General features: G+C 42.5%; 1 protein-coding gene across 4 annotated transcripts in view; it reads left to right on the forward strand.

The window, feature by feature from the left end:
• Window positions 1-22,243, forward strand: part of Atp8b4 (ATPase phospholipid transporting 8B4 (putative)) — a 162,453-nt gene that overhangs the window by 121,080 nt on the left and 19,130 nt on the right. For all 4 annotated transcript variants that reach the window (XM_057780833.1, XM_057780835.1, XM_057780836.1 and 1 more), the window contains 4 exons: window positions 5,848-5,995; window positions 8,357-8,540; window positions 9,058-9,281; window positions 21,245-21,328. In XM_057780833.1, coding sequence (XP_057636816.1) covers window positions 5,848-5,995; window positions 8,357-8,540; window positions 9,058-9,281; window positions 21,245-21,328 — 640 coding nt within the window. The remainder of the gene's footprint in view (window positions 1-5,847; window positions 5,996-8,356; window positions 8,541-9,057; window positions 9,282-21,244; window positions 21,329-22,243) is intronic.

Genomic DNA, 22,243 nt, shown 5'->3' on the forward strand with positions numbered 1-22,243 from the left:
CTGAGTGTGATAAGATAACTTTGGAGAACGCAGTAGGAGATGCCGTATGATCGGAAGAGCCCGGACTGCTGAGCAGTCCATATGAGAAGCCCCACTGTCTGCTGCTTGTACGGCTGCCCCCTAGCGCTAGGAAACACTGGACTTACGAGTACAAAAATATTAAATTCGGAGAACTAATACTTCTTAACATTTCTCCGTTCATTATATTTATTTCCTGTCATTTCATTTGGACAAAAACATTAGAAATCTACATAATTCTTTTCCTCTAAATTTGAAAAAGGCTGGCTTGTAACAGCTCTGCTTGCTGCCACCACAGCTTCTCTGACTAAAGCTTGCTGAATAGGGAAGGGAGGCTTAGACAGCATCTCACCAACTGATACCTGTAGATCGAATGTGCTGTTGTTTCTGTGTAGAAAAGGACTCATGCGTGCTGGTGAGAAGTTCTGGCAGGAGACCACACATATGTCTTTGTCAAATAAAAATAGAAAATTTCATTAATTATTACTGATATATTTTAATTATTTATATAGTTTAAAATGCATTATTTATTTATTGACAGCATACTGACCATGTTTTTATTGGAGTTAATGATTTTTGATAATTTTTGATGTCATTTTTATGACAGAATTCATGGAGTCTCTGGGGGAAATAGTAATACTTGGAAGGCTAATTAAAATATTAATTTAAGGTAAATTGTCATTTATGTTCATATCTGTACATATATGTATTTCTGGTGTTTTTATACAAATTGTAAAATTAATTAATTAATTGTAAAATTAATTAATTAATTGTAAAATTAATCAAAAGATTTTCCTCCCCATTTATTTCCTGGTGTAGTTAGTTGATTTGCACTTTAATTATTAAAACGAAAACCACTTTCTTTTTTTTTTGCAACTAACCTGCACAAGTAAACCTAAAATTTCAAAAATAACATTGTCAGGATTTATTGTGAGGCACAATTTTAAAATGTATGCACTTATTTTAGAGAAAATGATTTCATGAAGACCTTCTTAAAACAACAAAGCTTAAGGCATGGGTATTGAATTTGCATAGAGGCTAAGAGAAAAAAAAACCCAAAGCAGCAATTAATGATGACTTTCCCAGTTCTTTTGGAAGTCTAAAAATAACAAACTAGCAACAAAAGCCTCCAAAAAAAATATATTAGCATCAGTATGAATCCCCAGGAATGGAAGGCAGCGGGCAGAGTTGGCTGTGTCTGAGCATAGGAGACTGTATTTTCTGTTAGACTATGTCTGAAGTGGTAAATAATGCCTCCAAAGAAGTTACATTTCATTGAATCTCTTGAAAAACAACTTGGGGAAGAAAGGGTTTATTTTATATTACACTTCCAGGAAACAGTCCATCAGTGGGGGGAAGTCAAGGCAGGAACTCAAGGGAGACATCTGAAAGTAGAGACCCGGAAAAGGAAGCCGGAGAGGATGCTGCTTACTGGCTCGCTAGTAACCCCCAGCTAGCTTTCCTATACCCCAGATCCACCATGAACTGGGCCTTCCCACATCAACCATCTGTCAAGAGACTCTCTTACAGACATGGCAAAGCCTTCATTTAACCACTTGTCATCATGAGAGATTTACCTACTACTCTGTTCCTGAAGACAGCACAAACTCATCTTTTGAGACCTGAAGAAACCTTACTGTTTTCCTCTCAAAAATACTCAGTTAGCAACATTCCTGGCAGCTAAGATTCAGAGTGATATTGATAGTGATATTGATAGTATGCTTTTCAAGAGTCTATTTTGGAGTTCAAAAACCAAGAATTTGACTCCCCCTTTTTGTGTTTGATTCCCTTCTCAGGCAAGATGTGCCCCTGAGTAAAGAGAAGGCCTCTAAGTTCATGGGACTAGTTGGAGAAGCAGTTGAGTTAATACCTCAAGATTTTATCCAGTTACAACTAGTTGACTACTTAGATGTCATAGCTGTCATTCCATGGAAGAGAAAATGTGTGTTATTTATGTACCGTTGTTGGGACCTTCGAATGGTAGAATTCTCTATAAGAGGAAACTAGCAATGTACTTCAGAAATATAAACATGCATGCTTTTGACTCAGTAATCCCTGTTCCAGCAACTTCTTCTAAGGAAACAATGAACAAATGTATGAATATGTAGCTGAGGAAATATTTATTGCTGCATTGGGTATGATAATAGATAATTAAAAATAGCTCATAGACCTAGTTGTGAAGAATTTTGCTAAATATTGTGGTATTTGCCAGTAATGGAATACAAAATAGTCAACAAAAATGATTTTGATTTGATTGACTTTGGAAGATAGGTGACATATTTAAGTGAAAAATGAAATTATAAAACACACAAAGAATGATAAATGTTGAAACACACACTACTATACATCTACCCACCTAACTACCTATCAAGCTCTGGAAAATACATGCCATAGTTCTTTCTAAGTAATAGAATTAGGCAACAAGCTTATTTTCTTGTTGGTTATGTTATCACAAATAGTAGTATTTGTACAAAGTTTACAACTGCTAAAAAACTAAAAATGTGCTTATTTTTTAATGAGAGGGAAAATATTTACAGGTAGGTGTAGCATCTCACATCCCATGAGGCTCGTTGACAAGGCTGGCAATGCTAATTTCAGTCCAGACTTGGAGGTGCCTTCATGTTTTGAGTCTACCATGGCGGCAATGTACGATAGAAAATTCCCTGGTAGAATGAATACATTTCCAAAATGCATTTGCTTTCTACGGAAGCTGAGGGAAGCGAGCACCTAAGGAGAGCTCTTGTGTGGAAATCTCTGCTGTGTTCCTAATCTTGGTGATTTATATACCCGAGCCCACAGCTTTGGGGATGAAATATTAAAATCATAAATTTGTGCCATTCTGGGTTCTTGTATTGTGTTTTTAAGTTCAGTGAAAGTTCATGCAAAAAAAAAAAAGTGTGTCAAAGAGTAGGACCTGGGGGATGGGAGTGAATGGAGGGAACTACTTAAGCGCTTGTAGTTAAACCTGTCAAATATGTTTAGATTTTGTCAATATGGATGTATAATTTTCAAATTACATAGCAGGCATGCAGCCTGTTTTCAGGGGTTCATACCCCTGTCTAGGCCAGTTCCCACTTTCTGATAATGGACCGGTGTCTTTATAGGTCTTTTGGGGGTAGTGAGGGATGATAAACCTGAAGCTTACACTAAAAACTTAACTCCCCTTCTGCCTGCCTCACTGTTGTAGTGTTGTGCGGTCTCTAATTGCCTGCTTCTGTCATTGTATCTTACTCCATCCTAGAGATAGCTTGTGGCTGATTGCACGTGTAAAGCCATTTGTTGTGGTAACCAATTCCTGGGCCTGCCATGGACTAGTGGCCAAAAGTCAGATAGCTAATCTGCCTGAGGCATACCCAAGAGCCCAGGGATAAGCAAGCACGAAGCACTGGCCTTTGTACTGAAGTCCAAATTCCTTCCCTTTAAACACGATGTCATAATTTAAAACTATTTTCTAGCAGATCTTTTTAATTCTGGGATCTTGAGGACCAAGCAAAGGGCTGACAAAATGGAAGACATGCCTGAGCACAGGCCTCGCTCTGCTATGCCGTGCCTCTGATGGTGTGGGCTGTCGTCAGTGCACCTCCTGCACTCCAACATTGTATTAAACTGCCCCTCCTTACAAAGCCTCGGAAGCAAGGCAGTCTTTTGTTTCTGCCAGTTTGTTAGACAGTGTGTGTGATGCCTACACAATGCACATCTTCATCGAAAGGTGTTATGAGCAGCTTCCCCCTCCTATTAATTGCTTTGGTGAGAACGAACTTGTATTTGGAGAACTGGGTTCCAGGAAGTAAACGAAATGACAGCTATGCACACCCACCTAAGTCTGAGAGTGTGCGCATCCAGTCTGGCAGGGAGTCAAAGTCTGGGAGGAGGGAGTGTTAGGAATTTTAGCAGAGTGTAAAATTTGTCCCTTTTCTGCCTAGAAGAGGGTTTGTGTCCACCTGTTAGGAAGACGCTGTTGGGGCAACTAAGTATATAGTTAGTATCTCAACTAGTGTGGTCACGAAGCTCGCTCTCCTTTGGGATGTCTTTATTCTCCAAGGGGGACACAGGTTGAGTCATTTACACAGCAGGTGAGGGCCTCACTACACAGGAAACCCTGAGAGATGCTCTTTTGCCTCAGTGTCTTCTCAAAACCCAGCTTGTGGGATCTGCAGTGCCTTCATAGAAGAGCTTGTGTCCAGTTTTTCTTCCATTCAGCACGTGGCGCTGTCAGTTTTCAGGGCCACGATGAGCATTCCTTGGATTGCTTACGTCCTGTGGAAGCTTGAACCTCCCGCTTGCGACAGTCCTTCTTCGGGCCTGCCTTCCTGCCGTGCATTTCCCACGGAACTCTCATCTTTACCCATCCTTTTGTTTGTTTCTGAGAACTGTCTGTTAGCTGTTTGGGAACCCAGGGAGAGGGATAGGAGTCTTAATTGAGCCGCGATTTTGGTCCTGGACAGCAGAAGGCAATGTTGAGCCAGGAAACAAGGTGGCTTCAGGGCTTCTGGGTCTCCTTTGTACTTTCGAATGTAAATTCTTAGCGATGCATTTTTAAATGCCTCAAAAGCTGAAGGCAACATGTTTGTTTTAATATGACAGTTCTCTCCTATCAGAGGAACTTCAATATAAACCTATTTTAATAAATGTTTTCCACACTGGGTGGGGTTTCGGGGAGACAGTTCATTTTGCCATCAGTCAAAACTTCTACTAATTTATTCCTTACTTCCTGTTTTTCCCCTGGCGTTCTTCTGCACATGTAATTGTACATTCATATGCAGTGACCAGCTTGGGTACCCTGGTGCGGCAGCATCTGCTGGCATTCCTATGATGGAAGCTCCCGTGATTACGCCAATAGAGCCGTTATTTATAACCGCGTCCCACACAGGTCTTCTCGGAGGGAATTTCCCTTCCTTTAAAGACATCATCACATTTTTTTAAAAGGACAGTAAAATGCCACTTCTAATGATGTTATGTCACCAAACAAACTTTCTCTTAAATGGGAGACACGGGGAAGATGTGTGCAGGACTCTGTAACTATCGCTGAGCAAGTCTAGAGCAGTGCAAGGAATTTCCATTTGCCACAGCCCTCCGGCTTTGCTGCTTGTAGTTTCCTTTAACATTGTATGCCAAATTGATGGTCATACACACACACTTATCCCCCCACACTTACTCCACATATGCCACACGTGTATGTGTGTGCGCGCGCATGTGTATGTGTGCATGGGGAAAGGGGAGGGAAAGAGAAGAATCCAGAAAAGGAGAGAGAGAGGAGAGGGAGGAGAGCACTGGCCGTGCGATGGCAAGGTATCAGTCATTGTCTTTAGTCTGTTTAGCGTATTTAAAATCATTGTATGCCAGAAAATAGTTCCTTCGCCTTTAGATGCCAAAGCTATCAAGATCCCTTAGTTAAAACTAGTTTTGGGGTAGTTTAAAATGTCTGAGATGATTCTGTTTTCAACATTCTTTTTTCCCCCTTCTTTTCAAGGCAGAATTTCTCTGTGTAACAGCTTTGACTGTCTTCGAACTCACTCTGTAGACAAGGCTGGCCTTGAATTTACAGATCCACCTGCCTCTGCCTCCTGAGTGCTGGGATTAAAGGTGTGCGCCACCACCCAGCTCAGTATTCCTCCCCGTATATTTCCTGTGCCCCACCCCCACATCATACAGTTCTTTGACATGTAGTGCTGTCTGCCTATCAGCTTGTTTGGTGGACCTAATTCTTGGGCCTATTTCTGTCTGAATAGTGATGGAATAAATTAAGTTCTAGGCCAGCCTTTTGGTACAGTTATATAGATGGGCGCTGTGTACTTTGTTATGCCTTTTTAAATTCTCCTATTCTTTAAGGAAAGCCAAGGAAAATTTGTGTGGACAAAACACGAGTTTTTCCAATGGACACGTACTTAATGAAAGTAAGCAGCAGTTGAAGTTGGACTCGGGTGCAGAAGAATTGGTAACAGGAGAATATGCCTTAGTCATAAACGGCCACAGTTTGGTGAGTTTGCCGGAGGCTATTGTCCTTTCTTTTTCTTTGCCCCAATAATCATCTCTTTTGTGCTGTCATAATGAGAACCCCTTTTGTGTTTTCCAAACAAACGACACTACAAGAAACAGGGTGTGCACAGGATTTCCTGTTTACGAAAGGGAAGACTTCTAGGGTGCATTTCATACATCCTTTGGATGATCGCACTGGATGTGAGGTGCTGGAGCAACAGTTCCCAGCGGATCTATGAGTTCTGCCTAAACAGTCACTTAGGAGAATTGTTTAAGTGCTTGTGTAAGGGGGAATGTCACAGCTCGGTCTCACTTAATTGAAGTAATGCAACTGGATGGATGGGTTCCAGTTACTGCTCTTGCTAATGTTTGTGATTTGCGAGTCATAACCTGACCTTCATAGAATTACCACACCAAATCATTGCCATTAAGATACCTCTGGTGTTTTTTTTTTTTCTAAATAGCAACATTCTACAGCAAAGCCAAACAATTTGATTTGATTAGGAAATCTGGTTTTTGTCATAATAGAATAAACTTGCATTGTACTTTTTACGCAGTTCAGGTTCCAAGCCCTGAATGAAACTCAAATGGCTCCTCCAAGTCTCTAATTAGAATACAAAAGCCCCGGCTGCAGTCGAGTGAAATTATCGTTTATGTGTACAAAGGACTTAATCTCACATCTTTCTTTGGCTTTGATGCTCATTTTTCACTTTGGAGTTTGGAAAATGAACGTTTGTTCTTGAGGACGATTTCTTAGTGAACAAAAGGAGTTGGAGGCGAGTCTATTAGATTCCCCCTTGTGGCCATCTGCCTGCTCTAAGCTCCATCCAGCTGGATCCCAGACACAGCGATGTGTTGCCTTCCACACCATGGAAAGTTACAGAGCTCAGCTGTAGGCCAAGCTCAGTCGAAAGCTGGTCCAGATGACATGAACTTTTCCCTTGCACAGATGAACACCAACTGAAAGTTATGTCTGTCTGCTAAGATCTAGAGCTAAATGGCCCAGCCAACACAGTAGGACAGGATCCCTAATAGGTTATATATGCTCTGACTCTTCTTTGGGCTTGAGGAAGCCAGCATGGGGGTGTGAGCTCTCAGGTGATATTCACCTGCCCCGTCTTTCTCTGGGTTGAAAGAAAGAGCTACAATGAATGCTCTTCAGGAGCCCTGCTTGCTAAGGATTTGCTCAGGTTACTCAGATATCTATTACTTAAAAATAGATTCCTTTCTTTCTTTCCTTCTTTCTTTTTTTCATTTTACATACTAATCCCAGTTTCCCTTCCCTTCCCTTCTCCTGCCTTCCCCCACCTCTTCCCATCCCACCCTCCCCCACCCATTCCTCAGAAGTGGCTAAGGCCTCCTTTGGGGAGTCAACAAAGTCTGCAGTACCGAGTTGAGGCATAACCAAGCCCCATCCCGTGTATCAAGGTTGAGGAAGGTATCCTACCATAGGGAATGGGCTTTAAACAGCCAGTTCATGCCCCCAGGATATGTCCTGGTCCCACTGCCAGCCCCTCCCCAACAGATCAAGTCACATAACTGTCACCCATATTCAGAGGGCCTAGTTTGCTTCCATGCAGACTCCCCAGCTGTCAGTCCAGAGACCGCGAGTGGCTACTAGCTCAGAGCAGCTGTCTCTGTGGTTAAAATAGATTCTTGTTTCCTTTGAATGTGCTTATTATAAAGTGCAAAATAAAATGTTTCTAGAAAGGTCATTGTCCAGTTACATGGAGAGAATTGTGCTCTTTTTCTCAGTAGTGTCTTAGAGCATAGAAAGGCTCTTGGCATGTAGAGCAAGGATAGAAATGGTTGAGGAACCTTGTTTGAAGCACAGGTTGCCTGCTAGCCCATTGTTCAGGCTTCTGATTTTACCCACTGTGCGTTTCAGGGCCAACCCCCCCCCGCCATGTTTTTTTCATCTTGTCTGCACACTGGCATTCACAAACAGTAACTGTACAAGACAATACAAAGGAGACTAGCAGCCCAAAATGTAGAAGTCACCATGGTTTGCAGGTCATTTGAAACTGATGAGATGTGTGTGGGTTCTCTCTGTTGCCTCTACTGATTGCAGTGGCTCCTAGAACTTTCCCAACATCTATTATAGCTATATCTTGGCAAGGTAGCAAGGTAGCATGTCAAAGAGACAGACGAAGGGCATGTCTCTTATTTCTATGTTAAATCTCCTTGAAATTTACTGATGGCTCAATAGTCATGCCTCTATTCTTGTTACTGCTTTTGTGGTTCTGACTTGACAAGGTAATGAGATGGTTCTGAAATTAAGTCAGTTAAGAACCAAGACATTTGCTTTGACAATGCTCATATGCTCTGTTGCTGTTCATTTCTGTGTGTTTTGATGATACAGGCCCATGCCCTAGAAAGTGATGTGGAGAACGATTTTTTGGAACTCGCCTGCATGTGCAAAGCTGTGGTTTGCTGCAGAGTCACCCCACTCCAGAAAGCCCAAGTAGTGGAGCTGGTCAAAAAGCACAGGAACGCTGTAACTTTGGCTATCGGTGATGGGGCCAATGACGTCAGCATGATTAAAAGTAAGAGGGTGTCTTCTCAATGAGGCACACGACATGTTCGGAGTTCCTATTTCAGCATGCAGTAATATGTCTTTGAAATGTGCATTAATTTAACTTTACCATGATTCTTCCATGAATGATACTTTCTGCGCCCAGCACATCCACAGTTATTAGGATCCTTAAGATACTTCTCTTCAGTGAAATCATTTGCACATTTCTCGCCTTCTCCTCTTTGAAGATGAGGGGAAAAACTCATAAGAACAGGTGAAAGGAGCCAGGTCTGCATTCTAGGTAGCTGGGTTGATCCCATCTTAGCTACACCTGTGTAAGGTGCAAATTTCCAAACTTTTCCTGGCCCAGTTTTCTCTTATGTAAAACTAGAATTGATACTTAACTATGTGACGAACGCATGATAGATGTGAAGACTATAATAATTATTGAAGCTATACAGTTACAATAAACGACTAACATAAAAGAGGAAGAAGCTCCTTACAGATCCCATTTTGTTTGACGATAAAGCTCCTCTTTCCCCCCCTAGGTGCTCACATTGGCATTGGCATCAGTGGCCAGGAAGGCCTGCAAGCAGTCTTGGCCAGCGACTACGCTTTGGCTCAGTTTAAGTATCTCCAGCGGCTGCTTCTTGTTCACGGAAGGTGGTCCTACTACCGAATGTGCAAGTTTTTATGCTATTTCTTCTACAAGAACTTCGCATTCACCCTCGTGCATTTCTGGTTTGCCTTCTTCTGTGGTTTTTCAGCACAGGCAAGTAAAAAGCACACTGAGTTTTCTCCCACAGGTGACAGACACCCACTCTTCTTCACACTATTTTACTAATAGAGAGAAGGCACTTTGATACACCAACCCACATAAAAAAAAATAAGTGTGGCTGGAATTTTTCTTATTTATAGAATAACTAATTACTACTTCCCATATATCTATTCACTTTTATTGAAATGTTTTGGCATGATAACAGGTAAGCGCAATAAAGAGTTTTTAAACTATATTTTTATGCCTTAAAATTTTCACATATGCCTACAACATGTTTGATCATATTGCACTCACCTCACCCCAACTCCTTCCAGATTCCTTCAACTCCACCCCTGCCCAATTTTATGTCTTAAAAAATTACCACCTGCCAAGTCCAATTTGTGCTGCCCAGAAACTCATAGGCATGTGGTCGTTCACTGGCACATGGTCAACTTTCCAGGGACTGCAACCTTCAAGAAAACTGAGTTTTCCTCCACCGTCAGTCATCAACAGTGAAAACTTAGCCAAGTTGGCAGGCCATGGGCACTGTTCCCATGCAGGCTGTGATGGTGACTGGCTTGATCTTGTAGGTCTCATGCAGGCAATGATAGTCACTGTGTGTTCATGAGTGCAGGGCTTGTCACGTCCAGAGGGGACAGGTCTCTCATCTCACTGGTATCTTCCTCCCTTGTTCCGACCTCTGGCTCTTATAATCTTTCTGCTCCTTCCTCCCCAGTGGTCTCTTGGGGGGATGGGGTGTAGGCTAGATGTCCCATTTGTGGTCAGGCATCCACAGACCCTGGGCACATGGTTCGATTGCGAGTTCCTGTTTTAACCATCAACCACTGCACACAGAAACTAAAAACTGTACTAATTTGTGGGTACGGAGATGTGGATTTAGAGGGTCATGTGATATTTTATGCCAAGAAGTAGTAGTTGATGCTCTGACGTCAGAGCTGTTGACATCTAACGTTCATCTACAGATGATGTTGACATCATGTAAGTAGTTAGCACATTCATATACAGTATTCTGTTTATGAATGTATATGTAGATGTAAACATCTATCTAATGTAGAGAACAGTTAATGTTGATATTTCACTTTGTCTATGATGTGTCTTATCCATTTATATTTCCCATTCCTCTTCCTTGGTCATCCTCTTACTTCCATTGATCCCTTTCTTCTTCTCAGTGAGTTGTTCTCCTCCTTCCATGGGGGAATGAACAGGTCTGGGAAGTAGAATATTAAGTAAGGTGATCCAAACTCAGAAAGACAAATCCTTTAAAACATTTTTTTTATTTTTAATTAACTTATAAAGAAGTAGATCTTCCTTATGGCTTTTTCATACATCCTTTGTGATTATCCCCACCCTGACCTGTCCCTCCACTCCTGTATGAATTGTCCCCTCCCAGTACTCCTGCCTCTACTCTCACATCACACACATGTGCTCTATCCTATCCATACTTGAGGTCCCCTTTCGTCCTGAGAATAGCCCCATATTATACAGCAGCACCATGGCTTATATTTCAATGCTGCAAAGCCTTTCCCCATGCTTTTTCACTGTGTTCTTTAGATTACAAAAATATTGACACCTGACCATGTCTTGACTCTTATGACTGTGATTATAGTCTTTTGTATTTTTCTTGTTAAAACATAGATTTTTTTGAGAGACCTCTCTGATTTATGCTCTTCAAGAATTTTACTTTCCTTTATAATATTCTGAACTATTGTTTTATTATAAATTATTCAACTATTCTGATTCTGAGGACATTTAGATGTCATCATTTTCCTCTTCTAGTTCAAGCCACTCAATATCACAAATTTACTTACCATCTTGGGTAGAAAACATAAATACTGAATGATACATTCCCTACCCAGTTAGAACTTTTCTCATTAGGAAATAGATATCTAAGCAAGTCTAAACAGAAAGATTATGATTGAAGTTAATACATGATCATGGGGAAGAAGCTGAGGTCATTCCAGGGCTGTTTTAGCTTGCATGGGAGGACATAGCTTTTCAGGCCCACGTGGAAATCTGAGTGCCTAGTAATCTGGCCACTTCAGGGATGCATGGTTTGATCACATAGAGGTGTGTAACTGTCATGTAAAAGGAAGAAATTCTTCCCAAATGGCCTGCTGCTGAATTCTCCTCCCAATTGTTTACAAACTCTTGAGAAAATTTTGTATGATGGCTTTAGAATTCACACATCAAGTTTATAGTAACCATTGTGATCATCTTTGTATGGTTATGTACTTTTATTCTTGTTTTGGATTTAAGAACGTTCTGGGAACATCATTTATGAGTACTGAATTTGCATCATTTCCATCCCTTTCTCTCCCCAAACAATGGCTATGCTCCTCAATCCCCTCTCAGGTTCATGATTTCTTCCTTATTTACTATCATGTTTGTGCGTGCGTGCGCACACATACACACATCCGCTTCTGAGTCCATTTAGTGCTGTTATTAGTGTATTTGTTGATAGATGACCAGTGAATAACCTATCAGGGTACTCATCCCTGGGAAAGACTGATTTTCCATCTCCGCAGCCATTGTTTGTGACTCTTCATCTAGGGTGTGACATTGTAAGAGTTCCCCTATCCATGTTGGCATGTCAGCTGGGGTTGTCATTGTGCTGGTCTTATTTAGGTGTTAAGACTTCATATTGTAGCCGGGTGGTGGTGGCGCGCGCCTTTAATTGAGTTTGAGACCAGCCTACAAGAGCTAGTTCCAGGACAGGCTCCAAAACCACAGAGAAACCCTGTCTCGAAAAACCAAAAAAAAAAAAAAAAAAAAAAAAAAAAAAAGACTTCATATTGTTGAGCTTTTATGGGTGCAGCTCCCTGACATATATACAGGACTATGTGCCTCACAGCAGATGTCCTGGTCTTGTGGCTCTTATAAGTTCCCCAGCCCCTTTTCTTGTCTGTTCCTGAGCCTTAGGTGTAGCAGTTTTGTTGTAGATACATCAGCTGGCGCTGGGAACCCCATGATCAGTTGCTATTGCATATTGCCCACCTGTGGGTTTCTATAATGGTCTCCATTGCTACAAAGAGAAGCCTCTTTGGTGAGCTGCGAGAGCTACACTTATCGTGTGTGTGTGTGTGTGTGTGTGTGTGTGTGTGTGTGTGTAAGGCTATGGATTTAAAATGCAGTTGGGGATTATGCTTGCTCAGGAAAGGGGACTGATAGGTTCTCCTCCAGGGTCTATGGCCTCTTCAGCCACGGGGAGCTGGTTAGCTTTACAATATCAGGCCTGCATGCACGAATTTCCTCCTATTGAGCAACTCTTAGGCCCAATTACATGGTTATTGGTTACTCCCAATATTTACATGCCACTACTGTGTCCTTTGGTGTATCTTGCCATCTGGCTATTGTCGTGGCTCATTGACTCCACGGCTGGGTAGGACTATTAATTGCTCTCCTCCCTTGACAGCTCATGTAGAACCTTCAGATACTAGAAAGCCAGGACTCAGGGAGGAGGCTCCAGTTGGATGCCTGAGAGCCCTGTGTCCGAAGCATGTCTCCAGCAATAGGGTCTCACCTTCGCGTTCTGGAAGGCAACTGAGGGTGAGGGCAATTACCTAGATCATTTTTGGAGTCTTTTTGACTCCCCTGGCCCACAACTCTAGGGGAGGTATCCCATGCCTGGCACTGGTATTTTTGTTAGATTCCACTTAATATAAACTTGTACAGAAATGTTTTCTAAAATTGGCACAACACAGAGACGGGATTTTTCTCCAGGCTGCCGTGTAGAGCGAGAATCCTGTTCTCCAGCTTGCGTTTAGCCACTCTAAAGATGGAAACTGGAGCCCCTGAAACCCACACCCTGTGTGTAGCCCCTGTTTCAGGAGTACTGAGAACTAACTGTGAGGGGCGCTGAGATGTGGGGCTCGAATTGGTGAGGATCACTGTCTCTTCTCCCTGTTTTTCACTTGAAGGGCTTCATTGGCTCCTGGTTTGTGACATGTTTTGGCCTCTTCTCTGAGTTCTGCTCTTCTAAGGACATTATGTTATAATGACGCAGACTCAAAGAAAACATGTTTGGAAGAGACACTGCCCAGTCTACGGAGCTTGAGAATTTATGAATGGGAGGGGGGGGGATTCTTGCCTCCATTGAAACCATCCAGGTGGCTTTGGCCACCAAAGTCAAGTGCTACCTGTGAAGGTTTCCTCAGCTCCTAAAATCCACCTGTCTTTTGAAGAGAGCTGGCTATCTGAGGTGTTCTTACTTCCTGTCAGTATTCTCCTAAGTGTCCTGGCAGGAGTAAGACTCCTACACACTCTTCTGTGTCTCTGAAGGCTTGCTCACTTACCAGCAATTAGCTTCTGTCTAGTTTAGTGTGGGTGCTCTGATGGCCGCAAGGGACCCTGCAGTGGAATGGAGGACGGTGGCTCCCAGGGACAGGGAGCTTACAGTCTGGGACCGATTTAGCTGTAGAAAGTGAAATGGTTGTTCCATCGCTCCAATGTCATGTTTCTCTTGTTTGTTCAACCAACTTTTTTTGATTAATTTTTTTTTCACAGAATGTATTTTGGTATTTCCCCTCCCCAAACTCCTCTCAGAACCCACCTCCCTATCTATCCAATTTCATATTTTTTTGTCTCTCAAAAACAAAGCAAAACAATTTCCAGTAAAAAAAAATAAATGAAAACCTCCAAAACATAATAAGATAAAAATGCCTCCCTCCCCCAACCCCCAGAATGAAATAAAAACCCCCACAACAAACAAACACTACCGGTATGTTGGTCAACTACTCCTGGGCATGGAGCCTGCCCCGAATTGTGGTTGGTATACCCAGTGACACTCCACTGGAGAAAATGGATTTTTCCTTTCCCAGTGGGTATCAATTGCCTCTTGGTTAGGGGTAGGATATTGTGTTTACTTCCCTTTTGCAGTGTTGGGGTTTTGTCTTGAGCCAATGCAAGACGCACGCATGCTGCCACAAGGCTCATGCGTGTGTGTCAGTCCTGTTGTCTGAGGAAGACACTGTTTCTCTGCAGCCATTCACTTGCTTTGACTCTTACAGTCTATCTACCTTCTCATCTACATAGAGCCCCGAGTCTCAACAGGCGGGGTTAGATGAAATCATCCCATTTAGGACTGAGGACTGCACGGTCTCTCACTCTCTGTACACTGCTCAGTTGAGCGTCTCCGCGGTAATTTCCGTCTACTGTGAGAAGAAGCTTCTCTGAAGAGGGTCGAGGGTAGAGCACTCTGTCTCTAGGAGTGGTTTTATTGTTCTCTTCCCTTAGCAGAATAATAATAGTAGGTTTTATCCTAGGTCCATGACCTTTTCAGCCTGAAGTTCTTGGCCATTTTAGCTGTGTCAGGTATGGGTTCCATCACGTGGAATGGGTCATAAACACAATTTTTAAAAGTGGTTGTTTATTCCCCTAATATTTGGGCCACTGTCACACCACAACAAGTTGCCTTCATAGGTTGTAGATTTTGTAGCTGAGTGACATTAATGATTCCCCTTCTCCTCCAGTGGCACGCAGAGTTCCTTCAAGCACTGTGAGTGCTAGTCAGTAGGGGTGAAGCTTTTAGCTGGGCACCAGCTTGTCTTCTTGTTCAATTCCATGTACATGTTCAATTCCACAACAGGGTTGTACCGCCAGGTTGTGAAGAGTAGCCGGTAGCTTTGGCAATAGCTCGTAATGTTTGAGGGTCCATGACACCCTTTTGAACAATGACTCGGCAGAATGTAACCCCTTCCTGGCAATGGGGATATTTTACTTGATGGCATAAAATGTTTTCCCATTATGTTGCAACACCATTTAAATTCAATTCATATATGTATATGTTTTTGGAACCTTGTCTTAGTGTTCTGTTGTTGTGAAGAGATGCCATGACCACGACAGCTTTTGTAAAGGCAACCATTTCACTGGGACTTGCTGCTCACAGTTTCAGAGGTTTAGTCCACTGTCAGCATGGTGGGTAGCAAGACAGCACACAGGCTGACAAGATGCTAGTGGTGGACTTGAGAGTTCTACATCCGGATCTGCAGGCATCAGGAAGAGAGAGCCACTGGGCCTGGCTAGGGCCCTTGAAACCTTAAATCCCACTCCAAGTGACACAATTCCTCCAACAAGACCATACCTACTGATTCTTCTAAAGTAGTGACACTCCCTAATGACCAAGCATTCAAATACAACAACCAAGGAGGCCATTCCTATTCAAGCCACTGCAAACTTCTACAGCAATAGGTTTCCATATGATTGTTCGTAAAGCCTTTCCATATTCCCTCCTTTACCCTTCTCTCCCATCCCCCACTTCAGCCTCCTATTCCAGTTTTCCCTTTATCTCTCCATAACACTATATTCTATTTTCTCTTCTTTGGAAGGCCCTCTTCTCCCCCTTGGTCCCTTACTAGAGATATAGCTTCTGTGTTTATTCAGGTTTATAACAAACATATCAAAAGTTTCGGTACTAACATCCACATATAAAAGAAAATATGCAATATTTAAAGAATTTATTTTGTGTGTGTCGGGGCAGGGGAGGGGCTCATGTACTGTGGAGCCCATGTGCAGGTCAGAGAACAACTTTTAGGAGTCTCTTCTCTCCCTCACCGTGTTGGTTCTGCACTCAAACTCAGGTCTTCAGGTAGAGGGGCAAGATTCTTTACCCGCTGAGCCATCTTAATGGCTCCCAAAGAGCGTGTCTTGTTGAAAGTAGACCCTTTGTTCCGGCTGAGAGTTTGGAGGTAGGGAGTGTAAACCTTTATTTTACAGAGAAAGAACCTGAATCCCTTAAGAGCTGGGGATTAGTGGTGAGCATGGTCAGGAGAGCAACTCTTGTTCCTTTATTTCTCTGGCTACTCTGCTCAAACATGCTTCTTCAGGTGAACTGCCTTCCTTCTAGAATCATCTGGAAGCCCGAGTCTGCCTTCTGTTGACAAGTACCCAACTGAACTGCCCCTGAGGGACAAATAACAATAACCTGTCCTGATGAGATTTTCAGCTGGATTTCTAGTTTAGCAGAGTTTGGATAAAGGTTGGATCATGGGTCTTTCTGCAGGGCGTGCCTTACCCTGACCCACTGTTTGAGCACATATGATGTTCTTTGAGTTTTTTTGTGTGTGTATGTGTGCACGCGCGCATGTGTGCATGTGTGTGTGCATGCGTGTGTGTGTGTTGTTGTTGTTGTTGATATCTGTAACTTATTTTAAAAGCACTCAGTCCTTTGGGGGCTTTAATAAAGATGAGTTTTTCCCTTCCAAAATTGCTGAGGCCCAGTTTAGGAGATTCACATTTGAAAAACTGTGTAAATGTTGGCACAGGGCACTTAAGATGATATTATCTGATGACAATTTATCATTGTCAGGGAGATACAGAGATGCATATCTGAAAAAAATTCCATGTAATATGGAAGCAATTATCTTGTCAAGGCTGGGAAAGTTTTTGTCAGATTATCAAGAAAATGTACAGTGAAATTTTGGAAAGTGATGGGAAAGAGTGAGACTAACCTCGGGGCCAGTGGCGTTATGGGTTCTGATACCCGAAGCCTGTTTCCACAAGGCAGGGGAATTCCTCTGTTTTTGCCATTCACATGTGCCCTGTGGAAACCCTGGGCCAGGCTGCTGTTCAGGCTTGACCCCTCTATCTGATTCTCCTAGTGAGTCCCTGCTAATTGGTGACCAGCAACTAAAAAACTAAAACAAAACACCTCCTATTTATTTCCCAGTGTGTTTTCTTTAACAGACAAATGTTTTTGAGGGCTGAAGGAATTTATACAGCTTTCTTCTGTCTGCAACACACAGCAAATACAGGGAAATATATTTCCAAAGAGGTTTGCTTTTTTTTTTTCCCAGTGCTGGTGGTTGGTGCTCAAACCCAGGGCCTTGTTTATGTTAAGCAAGCACTGTGTCCCCAAACCAAACCCTTTTATGACATTGTTTGTACTTGTCACACGCTAGACTTTGAGTTAGGTTCTTGGGCTCCTAGATGGGTAAGTCTCCAGGAGCTGACAGGTTAATAGGATGGGGCTTGGAACCCGCATGTAAGCAATTACGGTTCAATGTTATAAAGCCCTGAAATGTGGTGAGTCATGGTACTAACAAGTGGCCTGGAATCCAGCCCTGGAATGAGCCTGTGGGAGAAAGGCTGTGGCTTTTCTGCTTTTGAATACTCTTGGCTTCCAGACTGCTTCAAGCTGGTGCCCATTACCTGGGAAAGCGGGCCCTGAGGTGAATGGTTAATTCAGTATGAGGGATGGGAGTGGACTAGCTCGGAAAGACTCCTGAAAAGACGTACACCAAGTTGATTCCTCAGGACCAATCAAAGCTAAGCAGGCTGGAACCAGAGGACAGATAACCCAGATGAGGGGCTGCAGGAAAAGGGAGGGGGAGTGAGTACTGGCTGGCTAGGGGTACAGCCATTGAACAGGATGACGTCATGAATTTGGGCAACAATTTGGTGATGAGGGTTGTTGGAGAGAGGAAGGAATCTCCAATTTCCTCTCCTAAAATGACTCTAGCTTGTGTCATATTGACAAAAAACTAACCAGTACTGTGGGATAATGCTCTTATACACTATAAAGATTTGTCACTCATATTGGTTTATAAAAATGCTGATTGACCAGTAGCCAGGCAGAAAGTATAGGCGGGACAACCAGACTAGGAAAATTCTGGGTAGAGGAAAGGCAGAGACAATCACAAAGTCAGATTCAGAGGAAGCAAGATGAGAATGCCATACTGAGAAAAGATACCAAGCCACAAGGTTAAACATAGATAAGAATTATGGGTGAATTTAAGTTGTAAGAGCCAGTTAGTAATAAGCCTGAGCAATAGGCCAAATAGTTTATAATTAATATAAGCCTCTGTGTGTTTATTTGGGATTGAACATCTGCAGACAGGGCAGGATAGAAATTTCCACCTACAAACCAGCACAGATAGAATAAAAAAGTTTCTCTCTGTTGTATGAGAGTTTTCCTGGGGAGACATAGCACACGTGTTCACTCACCCACGAAATAGAACCCACACTGGATCAAAATAACAATTGCATTAATGTTCATCTAGGCGAACCAATGAGCTTTCATTAGGGTTACTAGCAGGAGCATGGGTGAGGAGATACAGGGTCAGAGTTGGCACCCAAACATCAGCATTACCACAAAGCCACATGGTGACCCCCATCAAAGCTGTCGCCCTGGAGCGCTCTGAACAGCTTGAAGGTAGCTTGAGTGGTCTAAGTCTCTCTTTGCTGCTCAGTTGGTCAGTCTTCTCTTGCTGCTGCGGCTGTTTCCTCCTTTTTATAAAGCTGGGGGTTGTGGTGGGCTTCCAGAATCTTTCAAGTTTATGCCTTTGCATGCATGTAAGCTTCTGTTTACCACTTGAGTTTCACGTACCTCCTCCCCCCTCCTGGAGAGAATGTTTCCATGGGCAGCAAAGGGCCTCACACACTCCCTTAGTCCTTTGCCAGCCCTTCCCCCACCCCATTCCCCCTTCAGCTCTAGTTAAGGACACCAATGCTCTGGCGACTTTCTCTCACCACAGAATCTAGCCATGCTAACAATGTCTCCAAGTCCAGTAGCCAGCACTGCAGTGTGTCTGCGTTAGTCAAGCAGACCTCCACAGAGCCTTGTTGGTTCAGATTCAGCCTTGGATGAATTTGCTTCCACTTCTCTTTTTCTTTAACAAATCTGTCCTCATCTCAAAAATAAATGATGCTGCTAAGACGCAGAATACTTCAAACACAGATTTAACATCTAAAGAAACCAGACTATTTTCTCTTCAAGATGTTTTACATCTTCAGGACATAATTGAAAGGATCACCTTACTTAGGTGACTAAGTACAGCCCACTTTACCATCTCTGACTCATTTCATTCTAAAGTTCTCGAATGCATTAGCGCTTCCTCACAAAGAAGTCCTGTTTCAGAATCTACTGAGAATCTGATAGATTGGCCCAGGGCCTTTTGCCTTTTATTAAGAGCGCTGTTGAAGACTCCTCGATTGCTGTTGCTACATCATAGTCCTTCAGTCTGTTCCCAGTTTAGTATCAACCCTCTAATGCTTTCAACCGGTTAATCACACAGTGACCTTGTCTTCAGAGCCCTATCATCATCTATCTATCTATCTATCTATCTATCTATCTATCTATCTATCTATCTATCTATCTATGTATCATCTATCTATCTATCTATCTATCTATCTATCTATCTATCTATCATCTATCTATCATATATCTATTATCTATCTATCATCTATCTATCTATCTATCATCTATCTATCTATCTATCTATCTATCTATCTATCTATCTATCTATCTATCTATTGAGACAGTAGTTTACTATGTTCCCTCGGTTGATCTCAAACTTGCTCTCCCCTCCCCCTTGCCTCAGCCCCCCAAGTGCTGGTGTTGTAAAGGATTGTCACTATGCCTGGCTGCTCTACCTTAGCTCTTGATGTCTATCATCCCCTTTATTGGTAACCCTGAGTCAGTCAATGACAGGTGTGCTGTTTGCTGGGCATATGGATGCTTTTTGCCTAAGGTACGCTTCACTACATCTTTCTGGATCATGGGAGTATGCCTGTGCTAGAAATCTGCTCATTAAATCTCTTCTTCCCTCCCTCCTTTCCTCGCTCCCTTCCTCCCTCCCTTCTTTCAATGTCACTTCTCTGTTAGATCATCTGCAATCACCTCTTACAATGATAACCCTCTCACCCTATCTCCTTTCCTCCCTGGTAATTATTATATTCTAATTCATGCTCGCTCACTCACTGGCTTGCTCACCTGCTCATTCAATTCCTCCTTCAAAATTTGACCTTTTATTGTGTCTTCCCTTTGCCATTACAACGTAGATTTCTCTATAAATTCCTGTGTGAGTGATTATGTTGAGTTATTGCTACACAGAACCTAGTATTTAGTGCATATCGATTTCTCAATACACACTGAATTATAAATAAATGAATGTTATAAAAGTGGTAGGATAATCACTGGTTAAGAGCCAGAGATCTGTATCTTAATGTTTACATGTTCCTATAATAAAAAAAAAACTCTTAAAGATTTTCTCTGTGCTTCTCTATGTCATCAACCAAGTGGCATGCAATTTCTGTTCTACTGTTCTACTAAGACTTATGCAAAGATTTTATTTGTTTGGTATTTGGAAACAGGGTCTTTTTCTAGGCCAGGTTGACTTCAAATTCACTATGTAGTTGAGGGTGACCTAGAATTGCCAGTCCCCTGCTCCCACCTCATGGAGCTCTGGCTTATTTAGTACCGAAGATTAAGCCCAAGGCATCATGCACATAATGCAAGCACTCCATAGACTGAACTGCATTCCCTATCCCCTATGCAAGGTTGTCTTGGGCACCTTACTCTGTGCATGTGAGGGATGATTTTATTGTCTTGTTTACATTCAGTGCAGTGAACCCTGGGATTTGTGCTCCCTTTGCTATAAGCCACTCCCAAGAAATGATTTAAATATAGTGTCGGGGTAAAAGGCTCATTTCTGTGTTACTTTGGAAATACTTTAGTTGATTCTTTGAATATCACTTAGATCATGCATTTGAACTTGTCATGAGCTATTAAAAACTTGGAGAATACAATAGTAACCCACTACAAGGGTCTGGGGTCTCACATATGTCTGGTGTTGTGTGTTGATTTGGTATGTTGCACATTTTGGTACAGCTCACCCCCACTGACACACATGGCAGATATGATGCCATTTTTGAGATGAACAAGAGTTGAGCATGGTCATGCATGCCTCCAATCCCAGCACGTGGAGCCGGAGGCAGGAGGATAGCTTCAAGTTAGAGACCAGCCTGGGCTACCCAGTGACCAAGGTCCCTCCTTAAAAACAAATCAAACAAAAACAAAACACCTAGAGAAGACAGCACCCTCAATATCCAACAACCCCCAAAAGAGGGAAAACCTGGGAAGAGTTCCAGTCTTTGCCCCTGACTCTGAGTTACTTAGCCCTGACAAAGCCCATTTTCACTCTGTGGACGGTGTTTCTCATGGACGTATTGCTTTTTTTCAGACTGTTTATGACCAGTGGTTCATCACTCTTTTTAACATCGTTTACACATCACTACCTGTTTTAGCCATGGGGATTTTTGACCAGGTATGTGCTTTTCCTTTTTCTGTATTTGTCGCTTACTTTCTCTGTTGAATCTTTCAGCTATTGCTAGATAGCTTTTAAGTAGAAGGCTGATTCGTGGGAAGATTCCTAGGAATGCAGTTTCAATTAGAAGTGTTACATGGGTCGCAAGTCCTTCTGGGTTCCCTCCCCTGCCTGCTGCTTCTCCAAAAACGTTCTCCATCCAAGTTTGCCCTATCTGTTCTTAGGGATTCACATCTCACAGTAATGATGTAAGGTTCTGAGAAGTCATGCATGAAGTCTTTTCTTTCATTTAAGTCCATCATTTCTCAAATTTCTATGATTGTATCTTTTTAAAAATATAATATTTTAAATTAAATTTTTGAGGCTTTGATAAACACACACAATGTATTATGACTACACTCACTGTTCCCCAACTCCTACTTCTAAGTCTTCCCAGATCTACCCCAACACTCCAACTGACCCTTTTAACTTCACATCTGTGTGTGTGTGTGTGTGTGTGTGTGTGTGTGTGTGTGTGTAAAGTTTGTAAAAGAATAGGTTTCTAGCCGGGCGGTGGTGGCGCACGCCTTTAATCCCAGCACTTGGGAGGCAGAGGCAGGCGGATCTCTGTGAGTTCGAGACCAGCCTGGTCTACAAGAGCTAGTTCCAGGACAGGCTCCAAAACCACAGAGAAACCCTGTCTCGAAAAACCAAAAAAAAAAAAAAAAAAAAAAAAAAAGAATAGGTTTCTACATGACTTTCAAAACATCCTAACATTAGCTATCCTTCTTCCTGCTCCCTTCTCTATCCTACCCTGCCACTCCTTCCCCACTTAGATCTTCTTTCCCATCATTCCACTTTCTTTCTTCACATTGCTTGTATTTCATTATCCTCCCTCCTTAAGCTCTTTCTTTCCCCACCAATGGGCCCTCTCCA

The sequence above is a fragment of the Chionomys nivalis genome, chromosome 9 (genome assembly GCF_950005125.1).
Source record: "Chionomys nivalis chromosome 9, mChiNiv1.1, whole genome shotgun sequence".
Classification (NCBI taxonomy): domain Eukaryota; kingdom Metazoa; phylum Chordata; class Mammalia; order Rodentia; family Cricetidae; genus Chionomys; species Chionomys nivalis.